This window comes from Lichenostomus cassidix, chromosome 12 (assembly GCF_008360975.1).
Source record: "Lichenostomus cassidix isolate B80296 chromosome 12, HeHo_3.0, whole genome shotgun sequence".
Taxonomy (NCBI): Eukaryota; Metazoa; Chordata; class Aves; order Passeriformes; family Meliphagidae; genus Lichenostomus; species Lichenostomus cassidix.
This window is the reverse complement of record NC_139493.1, coordinates 12,885,342-12,906,589: the sequence shown is the minus strand read 5'-3', so window position 1 is coordinate 12,906,589 and position 21,248 is coordinate 12,885,342. Positions and strand designations below refer to the sequence as shown.

Below are 21,248 nucleotides of genomic sequence, written 5' to 3'. Positions count from 1 at the left end.
ATAACAATTAAACTCATTACTGTTACACCATCTGCTCTTAGTCAAACGGTTTCAAATTCAGACCTGGAGAGCAGGTGAAGTGAAGAATGCTGAGTTTAAGGTGGATATGGTCTGTTACACCATTATATTTGTCTTGAAAAGGTCTTTGTGATACACCCTATATTTAAAATAGAAAATACCACAAAACCATATCAAACCACCCCCCCCAAAAAAAAAAAACCCAAACAAAAAACTCACCATAATTTCAGGCAACAGAGACATTGATTTAATATGGTGATGTTACTTTCAGAACAAAATATGCTTAGGAAGAGGTAATGTGTCTAAAAGGAAGAACTATTACCAGACAAATGAAACAAATTCATATGAATTTTACTTGTCCTCTATGTTTCTCTTATGCATGTTTTTAGGTAGCCATCCCACAGGGCTGTGAGAATAGCAGTAAGATAAAACAATAACTCAAGTTTACCACTTTTCAAATTTGCTTATTTGATTTCCAAAATGACCTTTATCTTTGAAACAGTTATGTAAAACAGCTTTTTGTATGCATTGAAGAGCAAAAGCCATTTTTCCTTAATAGTTCAAAAAGGTGTTTTGTTTCCTAGTAGGAAAGCTTTACTTGCCTTCTTGAGTGAACACAGCAGGACTCAAAAGCTTTTGCCCTCCTCCTGCTGTGATGTTTTGTTCTACTTAGCTTGAATGAAGAGGTAGAAGTGAATAAATTAGGCACACAAACCAGAAGCAGAGAGTTGTGTTTAGGAACATTTAAGATTTTTCTTTTAATGATTCTCTTGCGAATGGAACCATACCTCCTCCATATAGAAATGGTTTGATGATATTTGTTGCTCAAAAGTTCCTGAACAGCTTTCTTCTCTCTTTCTGTGTTATCCTTAACTTATGTAAGTAGTGCTGTGCCCTCCTTATATCTTGATGCTATCACCTTTCAGCCTTTTGGGAGCATCGTTTATCATTCCCTGCATCAGTTACCTTATACTTTTAAGAGCTGAATTAGCTCTCACTGGGAATAGAAAACAGAAAATTTGCCAAGCTGCTGTGTCACTGAGGTGCATGACTAGAGATTTTACCACTTTTATTAAATTATAGTAGTTAAGCTGGATCTAATGGAGTACAAAATAATCATAAACAGCTTGATTTAGCATTTCTTTGGCTCTATTTCCTCCTGATGAGATACTATTATCTTCCAGTTTTGTAATCTATATTTGGTTTCCATTCAGAAAACCACATTAAAATTTTCACTTACGTGCTAATTGCAATCTTAAACGTAGTTTCCAAATTTCTCTCTCACATTCCTCAACAAGCTAACTGACTTTTAATAACATTTTTGAATCAGCAATTTACAAACTCCAAGTAACTATTTTACAATATAAGGGCTTTTTTTTTTCATTTACTATCCATGTGCTAAACACAGAAATGTCTCTTTAACTTAAGACACACAAATTCCTATATTGTCCCAGACCATAATTTCAATCTATGCCAAAATAACAGCTATTTCTTATTCTTTTAGTCCATAAAAAGCACAGATTCCAATTCTTTGATGCTTCCAGCCTGCCTCATGACTCTGACCAGCACAGAAAAGTGCAGTGGTCACAGAAGACAACTTCTTGTGAAGCAAATCAATAGAGTGGGGAAAGGAGAAAGGAGGGTGGGTTGGGCAGGTGTGTCAGAAATTCTGGACAACCCACTGGAACTCTTCTTGACTATACAGTCCCAAGGAAAATATTGCATAGATGTTTCTCAAATTCCTCTTTCCATAATGGAAACACCTAAGAAAAGCTCTATTCTTCCCTGTATATGTGTGTCTGGTTCAATTCTGGAGCCTGCCTTAGTCTTTGCCCTGGAGTTGGATGCTAGTGCTGGATGGGAGGCTAAACTCTAAGTGGCTTAACTCTGAAAGGATGGTTTTTATTTCTTCTTTGTGAAGATCTGCTTGGAGTTGTTCTGTAGGGGATAATCGTGTACAGCAAGGAATTAAAGGGAAAACTGTTGTAGTTGAATCTATTTCTAAAAGGCCTTTTTCTCCAATTATAAGAGATCTGTACATTTCTCAGTGAGCAAGTTCTGTTTCTTTATTCTGAGCAGCCAAGAGACATTTAGCCTGGAAATGCATTTTTTCCTCAGTCTTGAGATATTTTTTTTAAAAGGTTTGTTATTATTGGCTAAGCATTTTCTCAAATTGAATGTCCATAGCCCTTGGACAGTTTCTCACCTAAAACTTTTACCCCCCCATGGCTTTCCAACAGAAGAACCTTCTGGGGCAAATCACTGATGCTGTCTCCTTCATTCATCATTTTAGACTAGATAGAAACTACAGTATGATGAGCAGTGACTCAGTAAAACATTGCAAATATGAGTTCCTGCTCATGCAGTTATTTGCTGACTCCAGTTATGGAAGTGGCCAACAACCTGTTCATCTGCCAACCAAATAAAAAATCAAACAGGCTGGATTACAGGGTTGCAATTCTATAGAAATGATTGCAGCTGCCAGCTCCAGTTGGTACTCGTAGATAACAAAATTACAGGGCAATCACTCTTGCCTGCTCCAGTACTCGGCCTGAGAGTTAATGAACAGTTATTTCAGAATTTCCCAGGAACTCCAGACCATGGCTTTTTTCTCCATGTAAAGAATTTCAAACACCCTAAAACTCTACTGACAGTCCCTTGGCTTCACCCTATCCATTAAATTGTTTTTAGTAATATCTTGAGAACGAGTAGACTCGTAAAGTAATACTGTCCTGGTACTTGACAAAAACAGGATGTCAGAGAACAACCGCCCTGGGCAATCACACAAAATCTCTAAGTGCTCCAAAATGTCACCTTGTAATCAGCAGAATGCTTTTGCACTTCCTGGGCTCCCCTCCACACAAATCATGGCAGTGTGCTTGACTGTACTACTCTGGCCAAGGAGAGGAAATCCCTACATTAATTTGGCTGCATTTGAGTTTCAGGTGTAATCTTTGAACCCATAAATTTTGCCAATTTTTTTTTTCCCCTTGTTTGTTTAATGACTTACTATTTCTTGATAAATCAAGGATTATATTGGGGTTAAAATTATCTCTTCTAGCTAACAAGGAAAACAAACAAAAAAAAGGAAATATGATCATAAGTTTGTTCTGCCTCATATGCTTAGTGATTCCTTATCAGATGTAAACCTTCTTGACTCTAAACCCCATCTGTGGTCCTGCCTAATGTCTGCAAACATTCCTTCTCACCATGAGATAGTGCCATGCCTCAGAAGATAAACCTGTTTGGGAAACTGAAATCTTCCTGAAGCAGATTGAGAGCTGCAAGACATGTAATTTCCTAGATTTTGTCTGATTTGTTAATGTGAAATATGCTTCATAAAGTATCTTTATCATAACGTAAGAATTGTTTTCTGAAAATGCAGGGAGCCAGTTGCTATTGCTTCATTATAATAAAGCCTTTGTAAACACAAACCAAACAAAAAATAAATTGCAAAAATTCTAAAAAGAAAAAAAAAAATATTAGAAGTTCTATCTGAGTGCAGAAAACATAATACTGAGAGGAAGAGTGGTAGGAGACTGTCACAGTCCCAGCTGGGCATGACTGTCACCTGCAGTATTGCTCAGGAAGATCATCCCAATTGCTGTATCCATTTGGCTGAACACAGGCGCAGCAAAGCAGAATTTGTGTTCTACAAAATCTCCACTTGAGGTCATAACTGTCTGTGTCACACTTTTAAATGCTGGATAAACCTCTTCAGCTTTAAACATCTATCCCTGGGGACAGGAAGAGTTGAACAGTAACTCTCCACCCCCTGCTTGAGTTGTCCTTCACACGTTACTGGTGTAGATCTGCAGGCACAGAGCAGTGCTGGTCTGGAGCCCATCGGTGTCTGCCTCAGGGCAGAGGGTCAGCCTGGCCAGAGGCTGTGAGCAGGGAGGAGACACAGTCTGAGCATTCTGCTGTCCTTGCTAGTGATGAGCATCCTACATGCTTCTCTAGAATGGAACTGATGTCATGAGATCTGTTTTCTGCCTAAATTGAAAAAATGCATTGAGACCTAACATGCAGAATCAACTAATGCTTCCTGCCACCTCTTTGTCCAGCAAACTGAAACCAGCTGGAGCAAAGGTGCTCCTGGGGTCCTTCCTGGCTGTCACCCTTTGTGCCACTGTGTGAGCTGAGGAGATCTCATTCTGGATCAGAACAAAGCACATACAGCCCATGACCTCTTTCCTGGGAGAAAACAGCCCGAGGCAATTTTGGCAGAGCTGAGCTGGAGGGATGCACAGCAGAGCTGCGGCTGCTTTGCTGCTGCCCATGCTGCTTCCCCAACCACATCTCAGCCCCTTCTCCCTCCCATGACAGAAGGAATGAGGATGAGGCACCTTTCCTGGCACTGGAGGTGCTGGGATGGGGCTGGGCTGGGCTGCACTGACTGCAGGTCCAACCACATCAGTGTCATTTGGATAAAGTGCCTTGCCTCACTGAAAATGGAAGTAATGTAATTGGCAAATGCAATCGTGTGTCTGTAATTGATCCTTCGTTCTCAGAGACAGTATTTCTTTTTCAAATATAGCTTGCTGATGATCAGGGATTGGTGTTGATGACAACTGTTGCCATGCCAGTATTTAGTAAGCAAAATGAGACTGTAAGTACTCAGATTATTTCTGTCATGTGATAATGGTGTGACTGATATGAAGTTGCTTTCAGAGATCTAATAAGATTTTAGCCAACTCTAACATTTTTTCTTTTCTTCTTATTTTATCTGTAGTTAGTATCCCTTTATTAGCACAAAAATGTGGACAAATAATCCCAAATTCCCACACTCTAGAAACCAGGGTAAAATGATGAAACCCTATGTCTAAGAGAAAATCTCAGATGACACTTAGGCCTTAGGGCTTTCTTACTTCTGTGTTACTTTTTCATAGCAAATAATCTATATAATTTTACTTTTTGCACTCATATAACTCAGAATTTAGTCACTTTAATGAATATTATGTATATATCTGTTTATCTTTAATAATTTAACAGATTATTAAAGAAAGTTAAGTGTACATTCCCCTTAAAGCTTCATCTTTTTCTTTTGTTTACAAATGGCAGGAGAAATTGGGAAAGAAGGGAGTAATATGTTTTGAACAGTAGTTTTTAATTTAAAACCTATTTGCATGTGAAAAATTTCTGTAGAGGGACTCGCCAGCTATCAAAACCTTGCATGCCTTTTCTATGTGAATTGTAAATAAAGCAGAAAGGAGCAATATTATTGATTAAATTACTGCTTGATCAGCTGAGTTGTACCAGTGTCTGCCTTCCCCACTTTTTAAATTATTTGTCTGTTATCTATTCACTTCTGCAGTGTAGCTGCAAGGTGAAATAAGTGGTGAGAATGTTTATTAATGTTGTGGTTCTGAGTGCATCTCTTATTGTTATTTTCAGAGGTCTAAAGGAATTCTCCTGGGAGTAGTTGGCACAGACGTTCCAGTTAAAGAGCTTTTAAAAACTATTCCAAAATACAAGGTAATACACAAACGGTGTACATGTATATATAAAATTTATATTCAGTATAATGCCTAAAATATACCATAACTAATTTAATATGTTGTTATTGTTTATACTTACACAGCTCCATTATTTCATACATTTTTCTCAGGAATTTTAGCTCTGTAGTGTCTGAGATCAAGTGCCATTTTTAAAACCTATGTTAAAATATGGTTGATCTTCACATTTTTTCAATCAGTGTGATCTAGAGGATAATATTAAATGCTGTCCATATTAAAATCAATGTAATTATAAAATCAGTGAAGTTATCAAAGCATGAAATATAGTCAGAATATGAGGCAAAATGACAAGAAAAAAATCATACTGAAAAATTGCATGACATTGCATGAAAAGGCTTTAGGGTTCCTGTGTATGTCTGATTCTTCCTGTCCCAGTTCTGTGCCTTCTGGAATTAAAGCAAGTGGCACATTGCAGGAACTTAAACCTGCCTAACAGACTAGTGGTTCCTTCTCTGCTACCCAGTATTTGCTTGATATTTTCCTCTACTTAGTTTTCCAAAGTCGGTGGCAACTCTACAATAAAATTCCAATGTTTTACTATACTACTGTTTAATTTACAAATGAAAATTACTATTTTCTATTTAATTACCGGTGGATTTTTTTTTTAATGACAAACAAACTTGTAACTCAATATTGTAGACAGCCTTTGCTAAAGAGGCCAGCCCTTGGAATAGCTACATTTTGACAGCACCTGTACTGAGCAGAAATTTGTATATCATACTTTTCTCTTAATTGTCTGCCATGCTCTTATTTACTGATTTCTAAGTGGGTGGAGGAAAAAGCTGACTTGCGAGTGCCTTCCAATATTCTCTCATAAAAAATTCCTCCTATCAATTTTAATTCTAATTTGAATACATTAAGTTTTACCAAATTATTTTCTAGATCAATATACAGTAACTTGAAACTTTAAATTAAACAAGAATTTGATAAAAATAATGCATAAAAGCATGACAACAATGTTGATAAGGTGTATTGGAGTCATGTCCTGTGACCTGGATCCCACTAGGCCAGGTGCTGAGGAAATCCAGGACTGTCCCAGGTGGAAAAAAGCTGCAGATGATGAGAAGAGGAAGCAGGTGATTGCACACAGATATCAGAACACAGTGACAGAGACATTGCAGCTCAGGATAGATAACAGGGAACACTCCCAGTGCACTCAATCAGTAGAAGGTAGAAGACAAAACAGTAAGAGTTGCTCCTTTGCAAAATTTGGAGCAATGGAAACAGTCTTTGGAGCTGCCTGTAAGGAGCTGTGGGGAGAGCAAGTTTCACTGGTATTGAGGAGGAAGAACAATGCTGTGGTACCTGCAGAAATGAAAGCTTGGCTATGCATGGCTGGATAGGAAAAGCCATCTCAGAGTGATTTTATTCCTAAGTAATCTGTAAGATTTGGATAAAGTCTGAATATAAGAACCTAGAGAGAGTGGGAGGCCTGAATTACAGGTACTGCAACAGAGTGAGACTGATTCAGAAAAGAAGTTTTTTTAAGAATTAGTTTTCTGTGCAAATAATATATGATCCTCTTGCTGAATCTTGGACTTTTTATTTGAAGGTATATTTTATATTGCAGGATGTACTGCAAGAGAGGATTATTGCAGGAGGCACCAATATCATGCAATGCAGTTGGGTTAGTGAGATCACTTGAGTTATAACTTCCAGTCCCTTATGCCATAAACAAAGACTGTGCAATTGCAAGAGCATAATCACCCCTGGGACCCATTCCTGCAGAGGCAGCACATGACAAAATATTCACACAGGGATATAAAATGATTGGTTGGAAATAGAATCCTGCTGGCCTGGAATCCTCTCAGCCTGGATGAAGCAGATTTTATGCTGAGGAAGATGAATAATAGCAATAAGCTATTTTCAGCAGTTGTTGTCTTGACTAAACTTCCCCAGATGTCAGTGGCAGTTTCTCCTGACTAAGGTGGGGTTGGATTTTGTAATACTTGACTTCCACGAGACGTTTTACAACAGTTAGAAAAAGGTTTTTCTGTTTCTGAATCTGTGATTTAGAGACAGAATTCAAGGTTTAAAATGGCAATACTGCTGTAAGTGGTAGCATCTCTCAGATACTGCAGGGACTGCGCAGTTTCACACATAGCAGAGAACACAATAAAATACTACCCTTGGATCCTGTGCAGGCCTCAAATAGGCAAATGCTTTTTTCCTGGGAAATATACCACCCACATTTGTTTCTTTACCTGACTTCCATTGCCTGGATGTCATTCCGCACTTATCAACACAGACAATTATACTTGAGACCTGATATTTAGCCAACAGCTTGTTCCCTTGTCATGCTATAATAGTTAAAATATGTCCACTGTTATTATTTTGGTTATCCCTCCTTTATGAAGAGATGCCAAGAACATATCACCTTCTATTGCTCTCACTGAGGTTTATTGCTTTAGGAAAACCACTAATTTATGAAACCATCTTCTATGTGGCAGATACAGTTGCCCATATACAATCATTCATATGGAGACGCTATAAATTCACCTGGAATTTTTTACCTGTGACCTTGCCATAATATCATACCCTGGTTTATACTTGCAGAAAATTACAGAAGCTGATAAGCGTGCTCTTCTTTTTGCCTCTTACAAAGGATTTTGACTTTTCAGCCTTGCTCAAGTTGCTTCGTGTCAGACAAATTCCTAAAGACCCATTTAAGCAAAGCCTTTAAAAATGCGCTCCAGTAAAATAAAAAGATTTAGTAGTGAAAACTGTAAATATCAAAGTAAGATAGTGTTAGACTTTCAAGTTTGATTTTTTTTTGTTTGGTATTTAATACCTTAGTGTACTGAGATGCTTAAATAAAAATACATAAGATATTATATTATCTTTCTTCAGAATTGAAAAAAATGGGTGAGGAAGGATAGGAAGCTGTGCTCTGCAAGGTATAAGATACATAGTAAACCTGTAGAAAAAGTCTACATTAGCAGCAAGTTCATGCTAAGAAGGGATGTTTGAATGACCACATGAGTGATTTAAAGGTGCATTTATTGCATTCAGTGGATGCAATCAGCTGTGTAATAGGCATATTGTTATACAGACCAGTATTTTTATTTAAATAAGTACAATGCTAAATTTGGACACTGTTAGGCCTCATCAAGCATTTCATTGCTCTCAAGGAATCTCCCACAGTTCCATTCGGTACAAAGATGTAAACTCAGAAGAATTTCTTTAGCAGAAATTGCTGCCTTCTGTGGCTCCAGCTGAACTGGAATTAATAGAGAGCCTTTAGGATGGGAAGATGTAAATATCACATATGACAGGTCACTGTTGCTCACTGTGGCTGTGCATTCTTTATCTTTAAGTGGTTCTTTAACAACACGTGAAGTAAGCTGTGCACTCATGGGAATAGAGGAATTTATGAAATTCCAGGGTCTTTTTGCCCTGCCACATGTTCTGTGTATGCCACACACTATGGCATCTCAAATATAGGTATATAATACATCTATATAATTCACTCAAGCATATAGAGGAACAAGTGCCCTGGACAGCAGAGTTGTGGGAGAGTTTAAAATCGTGCTGTGTGCTGAATTCATCACAATGACAGGTTCTCATTTGCACAAAATGTGAAGGATCTTTGCCTATGTCGTAACTAAACACTGTGTGGATAAGGGCTATGAATGCCAGCTGCCCTGGATAGCCAAATTCTTGCCTGATTTTTTGTGTAAGGATTTACTGGAGACCATGCTAATTACTATTTCTTTCTCATTTACATTTACAGTTGGGTATCCATGGATATGCTTTTGCAATTACAAACAATGGATATATTTTGACTCACCCAGAACTTAGGCCTTTGGTAAGAATGCTATGTTTTGATCTATTTTATTTATCTATATGTGTTGCATTTGCTTTTTTCTTAGTGCTAATATTGTTCATTAAAAAATTAAATAAAATAGACCCATTACTTTATATTGCTTCATAACACATCATAGTCCTTGGTAAATTTACCTCTGGAAGCAACACTTAGCATGAAAAAACCCCAAGGAATATAAATGTACAAGTTGCTTCTGCAAAAGATGCAGACCTCCATTACTGCAAAATAGCAAAGCCAAAAATTGCTGTAATTATGTTCATTTTACATTGAAATGGAATGTTGGAATGCTCTAGTGCTGTGTAATAACCCCTATTTGTCATGCTAAAGTGTTAAAGTTAATTTAATATATGTGCAGAAATTTCAATAAAGCATATTTTTAAGCAAAACAGGAACACTAGGGATTTTCTGTACTAAAAGAGAAATAGCAGCAAATTTTACCTTTAGTTTCCCTTATCATCTTGTTTGCATTAATCACAGCAAGAAAAATAAAGTTACTGTTCCGCAAATGTTTATCAAGTTAGCACCCCAGAGGGCTGGGACATTCCTGGTTGCATCATTGTTTAGGAACAGCCCTTCCAAGTGTTCCATCACTGCTGACTCCTAGCAGAGCATTGGCATTAATATTTCCACTGCTGTATCCACATGGCTGCCACATGTGGTTCTCATGCAGGCACTCCATTCAGGCAATGTCCCATTTCACCAGTATTTCTGTAGAAAAGAGTAATATTAACTGGGTGGATAATTTAATTTGAAAATTAAATTATTGACAAGCATGGTTTATGAAGTCATTAGCATATCTGAAGTGTTCATCCAGCAAAAGAGTTTGTCTTTCTAAGATTTGGGCAAGGAATTACACACTAAATTAAAATTTGTATTTGTACTTGCTGCTTCCCCATTTAGTTTTTAACTGGGGTAGAGTTTATGAAATGTGCAACAAGGGTGCTTCAATGGGTGAATCTGATATCCCAGGTTTGCAAGCCATAGGATTATATTTGCAAGTTCTCTCTCTGCATTAAATGAGTTTGATAACTCATGTCCCTGCTGTAGTATCCCCTTCTCTTCTCAAAAATTACTTATTTCAAAACTATTAGTATTTATTCATTATATAATAGACATTTCAAAAAAACAGAAGATAACGAAGGAACAGTGGGTAGCTTTAAGTTAGGCTGGCAGAGGATGTTACCCTCTTCCTAATTTCTGATGTTCTGCTTCAGTGAGGCAGAAGGTGGTTTGCTGTTACTATGCCTCTCCAAATGTACATCCTGAAGGCACTTTCTTCATTGCCTTATACAACAGACTCTCTCTTTAAAATCAAAATATTGGGCAGTAGCCCATAAGCTGTCAGCTAGGGGAACTCATTGTGATGTATTCATGGTCTGCTCATTTTGGTTTTTTGGAAGAGTCATTTTTACCTCTGGGTTCTGTCAGAGGTGGGTAATGAGAGTCTTGTGTTGACTTCAGTGGAGTTTTTGAGAGTGAAGTGATTGCTGGCCAGGGCCCTCAGTTTAATATTGCAGTTTAATATCTAAATCCTGATACCAGTGTAACATTCCATGAAATTTGTGACAATAACTATGTGAATGTAGGCCTGTAGATGTGGAATTAGATAATTCACTAAAGATACTATCTAAAATGATTTCTGTCTTAGAGTTACATGTGAGTTTCATTGATTACTGACTTGATCCTCACTGGTTTATCCTGTTATTATATTTTCTGGCAGTGACGTAAAACTAGAATATTACTGAATTCCCGAGTTCCTAACCCCATGTCTATTAGTTCTGAAGCTGCTGTAGTGCTTTTTAAGGCATTGTCTTGTGGGACAATCACAGAGCAGAGAGGCAGATAGCAAACAGGCCACAATGCTTCCTGCTGCACCAGATTTTTATCTAACACTGAGCAGTGTGTGCAATCATCGTGCTGGCCACAGTCTTGTGCTGATTATTCTGTTGGGTTCATCGTTAAAAATGCTTTTCTTGGAGACTTAGCCTCTTGTTCCTTCTGCTGGTTTTGTGAATCAACTCGGTTTTTGGCGAAGATGACAGGCTGGGTGCTCACAGCTTGCAGCAGGAGAGGAGGAGCTCCCTAAGCCCTCAGAGGGCTCACAGGGCTTGTGTTTGCTGCTGGAACAGCCCCCAGACCCCAGGCTGGCTGGGAGCAGTCAGTGTCCCACAGAGCGACCAGAAAGACCCTTTTGGTTGCGATCCCTAAAAGCCTTTAGGAATGATTGATCGCTGGGGAATTACTCTCGGCCAGCAGGCGTCGCTCTGCTCCCTCAGGTGTGCCGGGGCTGCACTGCCCCGCCGTGCCCAGCAGGTGGCGCCGCAGCTCCGCCAGGGCCCGAGGGGAGAGGCGCTGAGGGCAAAAATACTTTTGTATTTAAATAGTTTTTAAAAAGTACTTCTGGGTCAGAATGTTCCTATACGCTGAATTTGACTAAAAGTCAATATTAATACAGAATGTATTTTATTTTCCACCTGAAAATATTTTCAGGTGTATGATGTAGTTTTGACTTTTGTCTTCCATTGAAAACCACGACCTACTGTTAGTAAAAAAAAATAAATTGTTTGGGAGTTCAAAAATGAATTGCGAGATAACTCTTAACTTGGTTTCTGAAGCTCCTTACCCATGTTGAAATGTGGACATGAGGACAGTTTTCTTCAGCTGTGATCATGGTGGGTTTAATCTCCAGCTTTTCAGGAGCCTCTTAACCCTTGTGCTGTGCCAGGTGTTACATCGTTGAATTCTAAAATGGAAATAGGTCATGATGGTGATGTTACAGTTTGCCAAAAGAAAACCCAAAAAAAAAAACCAAACCAAAAACTTTACTGAATGTAAAGGAAGAATAAGAAACGAGTGATAGGTACCTTTTCTCTGCCCTTGAAAACAACCACCACATTAATTGTGGCTGATTGCTCATTAGTGCCACTGTCACTGTGCAGTCTGTTCCAGGTTGGTGCCAGAGGAAAACTGCTTTCCTAGGGAACTGCAGTGGGATCACAGGGAAATTAGGAATGTCACTGGAAGATGAGTGTCTGCCACTGGCACAGATCAACACCGTTGTGAACCTTACCTGGAGTTTGGGATTTGTGCTCTGGCCTCTCGGCCCTAATGTTTTGTGGTTTTCAATGAATAATAGCAAGATTACTACCAGTTTTTGTGAAGTACATGGCTTTTTTGATTCATAGTTAGCAACAGGATTTGTATTTTTGTTCGGGGAGTGGAACTGGGTTGGGTTTTTTCTCAGTAATTACTAGGTTAATTTAGGGTAGAATACTCAAAGTTCCTGAACAAGGAGCCTGAGTTTCTTAATTAAAGAAAATATACATTTAAAGAGAAATGCATATGTTCTTGAATAAAATGTCTTATTTTATTCACATTCTAACATTTTAAAATAAATCTAGGTTTAAAAATATGTTCTGATTTATTAATTAATCTAGTAACATCCCTGATTACTAAAGATTTGGTCATATTTCTGGGTTTAATTCAAAATCCTCTGTCTCTGAGAAGATTGAGACATTTATTCTTACTCCCATTGCAAGCTCTGGAAGGCTTGTAATGGGGGTTTATGAATGGCTATTTGTGAATGCTCTTATCATTGCAAATTGATTGAATTGATGCATTGCTGTCTACACAAGGATGCACAGCTTTACTTTGATCAGTCTTGATTGAAAAAGTTGCACCTATGTATCAAAGCCTGTGTATAATATTGCAATGCCCTCACCAAAATAGGTGGTTTAGGGGCTTGAGTTAGTTACCATTTCAGCCTTAGAATGTGGACTGTCACCACGTGTTGTACAAGGCTAAAGGACCTGGAGCGTTTGAAGATCCTACATCAGTATTAAGTATTTGTGGCTGTAAATTCTGGGAAAATTTGTTTCTCCTAATATAGAAAACCAGAGAAATCCAAGTGTCAGGGGAAACATTAATGCCCCACTTAAGCAGTGTTAGCCTTTCAGAAGCAGCAAATCTCATTCCTCTCTGGGGAGTCCCGCCTGGAACGTAAGATAACCTACACTTACCCTTGCTTTATTCATTGACTCCATAAAACTCTACAGCTGTAGCTGACAGCAGAATATTTAAATGATTTGAACAGTGTAAATGCCTCACGTTCATTTAAATAACTGAAGAATTCAATCACTTGAATGCCAATGATTATTCCTATTGGAGTTTACATTTCAAAAAAGACAGCCCATCTGAATCCCTGCGAGAGCATTAAATTGCTATCTAATTAGAAGTGCAAAATTACATATATTTAAAAGATAATTAAAGGTTTGAAGGCTGTTGAATAACTGGTTGTACATATAAATGAATCACTGAAAATTTGTTAGCAATATGTGAAGCTTTCTTTTATTCTTTGCTTTCAGCTTTGAAGTTAGGTATAACTGAGCTCATGGGTTTAAGTCTGGTAGTATTAAGATAAAGGCAGATGTTTTTAATTATTTCTACTCAAACCCCAAATAATTATAAGCAGCTGCCAGTTTTACATAATCCCAAATGATAAATCCCGAGAATGCAAATAAAATCCCAAATAGAGGGGTTGTTTTCTTCAGTGAGTAAATCACATCCATGTTGCTGTGATAATTGACTGCAATCCACCTGAGAACGTGAGCTCAGCCCATGAACTCCTTGGCCAGGCTCAAGGTGTGGCACTTAAAGCTGTTTTTTTGTGTTGACTTCTACTTCACCCTGTATATTTCCATATTGCTTTATCATTTTAAGGATTACTGCACCATTTGAAAAGCAAGCACACATTAGTAGGGTAAGTAGACTGAGTTAGTTAAATACATGTGACACAAGAACTATTTTCTTTTATTGTTTTGCTAGAGGGTTCTCCTGTGTACATGACATGGCACATGACTCCTATTCCTTCTCTGCCTGGAAACTTAAAATTGCATTATTATCTTTTTTCCCTAGCAAATGACATGGTGGCTCCTGTTGTCAGCTTTCCTCTGCAGTATTTCTGCAAACGTTATAGTGTGGCAAATTTTCACTGCCATCTGGCATGGAGAATCAACCCAAAATAATTGGTTTTTACTACCAACCATAACCTAGGAACTTCTGGATTAACATCTTAAATAAGGTCATGCAAATCTGTCTTTGGAGAGGGAAGTTGTTTTTCCTGTTTCTCCTGAGAGAATCAAGGTATTACCTTTTTTAATGTTAAACTAAGGAGGTTTCTATAGAAAGAAACTTTGGTTTTTGACTGCACACCTATTAGTGTTCTTCACATTCAAGGCTAAGTGCAAATCAATAAGAGATCATTTGAGGTTGCAAACTAGATGCAAACCATGAAATAAAATATCACAAATAACAAACCAGGATCATGTGAGTGGGAAAAAAAGCATTCCAAATGAAATAAAGCGCTTAAAGGCCAAGCAGTAGTGATTTAGATTAAGATGCTGCTTCACATGTATCCCTGGGCAGAATGGTTTGGGGCTAAGTAGCATGAGGTGAATGAAAGCTCAGACACTGAGGGTGATGTCATATTATCTGGTTATAAGCGGGTGAAGCAGTGAAGGGGATTTTTCACTATTATTGTTGGTTGGTTTGTTTGTTGTTTTGGGGGGGGGTGGTGTGGTTTTCTTTTTGTTTTAAATCCCACTTTCTCCTTGCACAGTCCCTGCAGTGGGACAGAGCAGCAGCTTGTGCTGGTAGGGCTGCTGAAGGTCTTGCATGCTGCATTGGCCATGGGAAGTCAAGTCCAATGCAGTTTCCACCCCAAGAGCTGCAGGCTTTGCATGACAAATTTACCCCAGAGAATAAATAAGTGGTAAATTTAGTGTGCACAGCCTTAGAGAAGGGAATGTGCTGTTAATTATTAGTTAATTATGCTTCTTCTCTGACATTTGTTCATTCAAGATTTCCTATCAGACTTTGGAATAAGAATACCTTTGCAGGATGGCTTAATACCAGTTACAGTTATAGGTACAATTATATTGTGTATTTTATTATGTAGAATTCAAGCTCAGCAAAACATATTTGCATATGTTCATTTGTCACCTCTAAACAAAAGAAAAAAGGGTTATTCTTAAAGCCTGATAAGATGAGCACATTATCCAAATTTTGAAGTACTAATTCAAAGAGATCAAACTTCATGGAATGATGCCATGTTTTAAAATTTGAGGAGCATTTTCAGTACCTCATTCCTTACTTTTAAACACATTAGTCGTTCATCAAAGAACTATCCCTGGAAATTATTTTACCTCTCTAGGTTTTGGCTGGTTTTTGCAGGTACTTTCTTACTATAATATTTTCTCAGATAGTTCCACGTTGTGTCTAGGAAAGTTCACTAAAATCTAGAGATGTCTCCAAGGCTGCTATCACAGCAACTTCCCCTCTCCTACCTCCCCGTGGTGCAGATGGAGCACGCCTGAGAAATTCCAAGCACCTTAGACCCAAGATTGCAGCTGTTAAGAGGCAGCTCGCTCTGTCCTTGATCAGATTGCTCCACTCTGACTCTATAAACACGTGGCTGCTCATATTCGATGCAGATGGTTTGGGACTGCTTGTGTTAAAAAAAAAAAAAATCAAAGCAAAGGGTTTAATAATGGCACATGTAAATGGTTGTGTACAGGGTGGTGAAAAAATGTGGTTCAGTCTTTAGGCAACACACGTCACACGTTGTTTGAATCACCCAATGCTTTAAGAGTTTGGCCCAGTCTCAGACGAAAGATACTGGGTAAGATAAATCTCATTTTGATGAAAAAACCAAATAATGTGTTTTTCTTACAAACAACAATATGTTAGAACCATCCTGTAGTTTTGAGTGTACCAAAAATTTCCTCTTTTGAGGTCCAGATATTTAACACTTTTCAGTATCATTTTTTTTCCCTCCCAGGGGTTAACTGGTATATAACATCATCACATATTTTATACTAGCCAAAGATTAACAGCATGCATTTTAAATTGAGCTCTTTTTCTCCTGTACTTTTAAATCAGAGTAATTTGGTAGAATTCCTAGTTTCTATCTTTCCCAATGGGTCCCTTAATGATATTTTTCAATGCTTTATAGTAATCTTGCAGATGGGTTTGGCTTCAGGCTTCAATCAGTATTTTATACTTTACCCAGGAGCCTCAGAGATAAAAGGTTAGATTAGGTTTGCTACCAGAGAAGAAGATATAGATGAATGATATTTTTAAAAACTGGAAACTTGCTTCAGTGTCCATGAATAACTTTTAGTAAGAAATTAGTTAAGCAATAAAACTAGAAAGAAGCTAGAGAAGAATGGGCATTTCAACATCAATATTACGAAGTATTTTACATCTGATCTGCTTGTATTGATGTTTGATGCCCTGGTTACATAAGCATAATGTAAATTTACTGCTGGGAATAAGGTGATATCTTCATGAAGATTATATAGGAATAAATTTTGTATCCCATCCTTCCTGCAAGTTGGTTTTGTTTTCTCTGCTGTCCTTTTCTGAAGTATAACATAAATCTATTCTTTACTTATTGAATTCCTCTGTAGGCAATTAAACAGTAGCCCCTAAAGTGTAATTGCTGAATAAGGGGTTACACATCTCAGTACCCTATTAGTTCCTGTCCTAAATGCATTTTAGTGCACTTTCAGTTCCTTTGAATGCTTATAGAGCTGAACTCTTCCTAGACCATTGCACTCTTTGTATCTTCTTATATGAACTTTTAAGACATGAATGCTTCTGATTCTTTTCTGAAGAGCTTTGGATGTTTTGTCCAGATCCTAAATTGTTTGCTTTCGGTTTTTGCCCTCTGAGTGCAAGGTGTGGAAACTATATGATTAAATAAATACAAATCCCATAATCAGTACAATGCAAATGGTTTGCCTTAGGTTTGAAGCTTACTTCTGCTGTCAGACGCACAAGATCAACTTCTCTTGGCCTAAGTACAGATTTGCACATATCTGAGCATGCAGTATAGCCCAGAAGCTCTTCAACATCTGTGAGGGAGGATGTAATTAAACATTGGAATCAGTACAGGAGCTGCTTGCTCAACTCAAATGATCCCAGCTAGTGTCTCTGTAACACTGTTCAGCTCTCAGTATTTGAGAGCTTGACTGTAACCATTGCTATACTAGAATGACTAAATCAGATCAAAGATTTATTCAGTTAATTGGTGCAGCCACAGAGAATAGATGTAGTTACTCCCTGTAAAGATTAAAGATAATATTGATGTAGCTGCAGCCATAATGAAAGGCTTGCAAAACACAGCTACAAAAACCAAGCCCTGGTAATAAATGGGATGTTATCCTCTCATATGTTATTCTTGTGAGATTTAATAATATTGGCTGCAAATTTTGTACTTCAGTATTTGGGTATAGTTATCTCTCTGGCTATCAGAGCTGTCATGTAGCAAGAATTAATTGTAGAACTGAACTGCCTGAATTCAAAGTCTGGTGGATGACACGTGCTGCAAGCAGAAGTTCTTTACATCTCTCTACCCATCTGTTGAGTAGCAGTAGATGAGAAGACAACCTTGTTACAAGAATAGTGGATTTTAGCAGAGGGCAAGAATAGTGGATTTTAGCAGAGGGCAAGAAAAGCACAGGAAAATACTTTCCAATTGCATCTGCATCACTTCTTAGAACAGAATTGCTGGGATTTTTTATTCAAAAGAATGAGAATTGACTCAGGGTTTTATCCCACAGAATTTTCCAAAAGTACTGTCTGTGGAAAAAATCGGAGTATCCAATTTTTAATGAGCAAAAATTAAGGAAGGTAAGTGAAGCCTGTGCTAGGAGAAAGTTTACAGTGCTACCAGTATATCAAAATCTTTGTGATTATGATGTTGTAGTCAATAGTTTTAAAAGTTTGCTGTTCAGGAAGCTTTTGTTTTCCCTTTTTTAAGTATTGTGCTCTAGGAAAGCAACTGTGGGATTTATATGAGAAATTTTAATTCAGAGAGGAAAAAGACAGGATGGGAATAACCTTCTTAATGCTCAGAGAGCAAGGCTTTCCCTTGGTGTTTCTGTAATGTGCAGAAGGTGATTGAAAGTCCCTGCACCACTGGCTGTGGTGATGAATTGCTTGTCTCAAACACTGACAGGTTTGGTTTATGGTGTAGTTGGTTGCCTGAGGGAGGAGAATCAGCCATATATGCTGCCTTACAGGTACCTTTTGTATCCTTCTGTGATGCTGCTGAGGAGTCACAAAAGCAATTTGGGGATATTTCACAGCATCCCAATGTCTCCTGTCATCCTCTATTAAAAAGATTTGTGGTTTCTCTTAAAAGATAAAAGACCAGATTTCAGATTATTCCAATCCTCTCCCAAACTGATTTTTTTTTTTTTCAAATTTAGTCTCCTAGTTTTATTTATGCAGCAGTCAGGTTCTTTATTCACAGGTCTTCCTAAATTCTTCTTTCTTCCACTGAGCCCGGTTTGTGTGGTTACTCTTAATAGTAGGCTGGTTTGGAATGTTCAGCAGAGGGCAGAATTTCCCATGTTATAAACACCTCGATGTCAAATTAATTTGTCACAAGAATGTTTATTTTAAATGTGCGATTTACAGCATAACAGTGAGTAGTGATAAACCCCCTACATTATCATTATTAGTATATTACTTTTCCCCACCAAGTTGTAGATAAAATGAAGTATCAGCAAATGTTAACACCATACTTCCCAAGACTCGCATCTTATCTTGTTTAAAGTGAAATGGGTAAACATTTTGTTGATAAGATTACAGTAAATATAACTTCCTGTACAGCTGAAAGAGCCAGTTGGAGATATTTAACATAAACTCCAAGATCCAAGGTCTCATGTATTTTCCATATGGGGAGAAGAAGGTACAACTGCTGAGTTTGACCTCCCTGTGTGTCCATCAAGAAAAGCTCAGCATCATGGCAAGAGATCATATAATCATGAGATGTAGATTTTTAATTTGCAGGGAACATTTATGCAGCAATCTGGTGCACTTTGTATGAATTAAGCTGCCTACTGCTAAGTATATTGCATGCAGTCAGCAAATTTCTTAAATCTTCTGGTACAAAAATCATTGTGAAAATAAAACAGGATGTGCTAAATATTTCACCATTTTTCATCCCAGTATGAAGAGGGGAAGAAACGAAGAAAGCCCAACTACAGCAGCGTGGATCTTTCTGAGGTGGAGTGGGAAGACAGAGATGATGTGGTAAGTGATGTTTTTAAAACCCTGTCAGAATACATTGTTGCATCCCTCCACTGTACCTGGAAACTGCTTAAGTAGTCATTAGAGAGGCCACCTGACTGCTCTCAGGAAGGGAAGGACAATAGACCCTTTTATTTCAGTCAGAATTTTATAACTGTTTTGTGTTGTTTCTTTCTTACATGTGCATATACCACAAACAGACTCTTTGTATTTTTGGTAAAACTCATCACCCTTGCAGTCTCCATGCATCCTATTGTATATTTTTGCTGGACAGCAAATATAGCCCCAGAAACAGGAATAGAATGTCTCCTTAGGGCTGGCCCAGACAACTGCTGAAACTCAGAAACGAGTTGAACTCCTTTCCATGAGAGCCTTCCTTCCGTAATGGAAGTAGTGAGAGCTGTTTTACTTAATGTACAAGATTTAAAAAATCAGATGAATAAACAAAATTGGATTCTTTGACCTATGTGTAGAGCAGAGTTTTACTCCAAACTCTAATTTCAGACACATGGGTAGCTGCAGGAGCATGAGTGCTGTGTCTCTCGCACAATGCTTTCCATTAACCTCATTTTTCAGTGCTCCATCTACTCTGTAGTTCACTCTTCATCTTATTCTTTCTTACCTTTCAGGCTTAGCCTTTTCTGCAGTACTGTATCAAAAGCTTTCCTTATGTCCATGGCTTAACCTTTGCCTGGTCTTTCTGTCACTTCCTCAATAAATCTGATTTGTTAGGCACGATTCGTTTTGTGTGAATCTGTACTGACTGTCCTTAATTAAATCGTAACTTTCCAGGTGTTCGCCTTTCTGTCCTGTAATTTAGTTTTTCCCAGAAGGTCTCTCCTGCCAAAGTCACGACTGCATGTCTGTATTTTTCATAGATGTCTCCTCGGTCCCTTCTCAAATATCAGTGCTGTGTTAGCTTCCCCAAGTCCCTCTTACCTCGACTTTTCCAGAGAGGTTTGAATATATCCACTGAAGGTTCCCACATTTACCTCGTCATGTCCTTCCGAAATCTGGGATGGATCACGTACAGCAGCCCCTGGAGTCTTGTCAGTCTTCAGATGTCCTAATTTCTTGATCCCTGTTCTGACATAAGTCTATATTTTCTCTCTCCCTTACAAAATATATATCTTGCATTCCTCGCTCTCTCCACCCCCTTGGTGAATAGTGAAACAGTTCATCTATGTTTTAAGCAATGTCTGTTCCACCAGGTGATCGATTGTCCTCAGCCTCTCCTCAGAGGCCATTTTACTTCCTAAGTTCAAGTTTTGTGCTGGAGTGCACACACAACCTTTTTCAACGTTTTTATAGCTTTGTGTCATTTTTGATGCACACACCATTCGAGGTTTCCTCATAAGATTTTCATATATTGTACCTGCCTTCTGCAACGTTAGTGATCTCATTGGCTTCATGTTTTACACCCTGCTTTTTCTCTTATCTTTGATCAACCAATTTTTTTATTACTCAACCAATTTCTCTGCTAATGACCTTTTAAAATTTCCTCTGTCCTTACAAATGTTATTGCTGTAGTTATGCACAGATTTTAAACCTTTGTGATTGTTCTTTAAGCCTCCGTGATTTTTCTTCTTGCTATTTGTCTTTTTCTCTTTGGTTCATTTTCTTTTTTACTCTTTATTTCTTGCATGACTTCTTCTGCTTAATTTTCACAGTTTTGATCCCTCTTTTTTAATCATATCTTAGTAAAAGTTGACTGGTTCAGATAATGGAATATTGGGCTATTTTCTGTGACATTGAAAAACAAATTTTATTTATAATTGAGATTT

General features: G+C 37.9%; 1 protein-coding gene across 7 annotated transcripts in view; it reads left to right on the top strand.

Annotated features, from left to right (window-relative positions):
- Window positions 1-21,248, top strand: part of CACNA2D3 (calcium voltage-gated channel auxiliary subunit alpha2delta 3) — a 396,747-nt gene that overhangs the window by 292,242 nt on the left and 83,257 nt on the right. For all 7 annotated transcript variants that reach the window (XR_014854750.1, XM_085072721.1, XM_085072724.1 and 4 more), the window contains 4 exons: window positions 4,559-4,630; window positions 5,416-5,496; window positions 9,271-9,345; window positions 19,384-19,467. Coding sequence is in view for 6 of the 7 variants with exons in the window: in XM_085072721.1 (XP_084928847.1) it covers window positions 4,559-4,630; window positions 5,416-5,496; window positions 9,271-9,345; window positions 19,384-19,467 (312 nt within the window). In the remaining variant the exon portion in view is untranslated. The remainder of the gene's footprint in view (window positions 1-4,558; window positions 4,631-5,415; window positions 5,497-9,270; window positions 9,346-19,383; window positions 19,468-21,248) is intronic.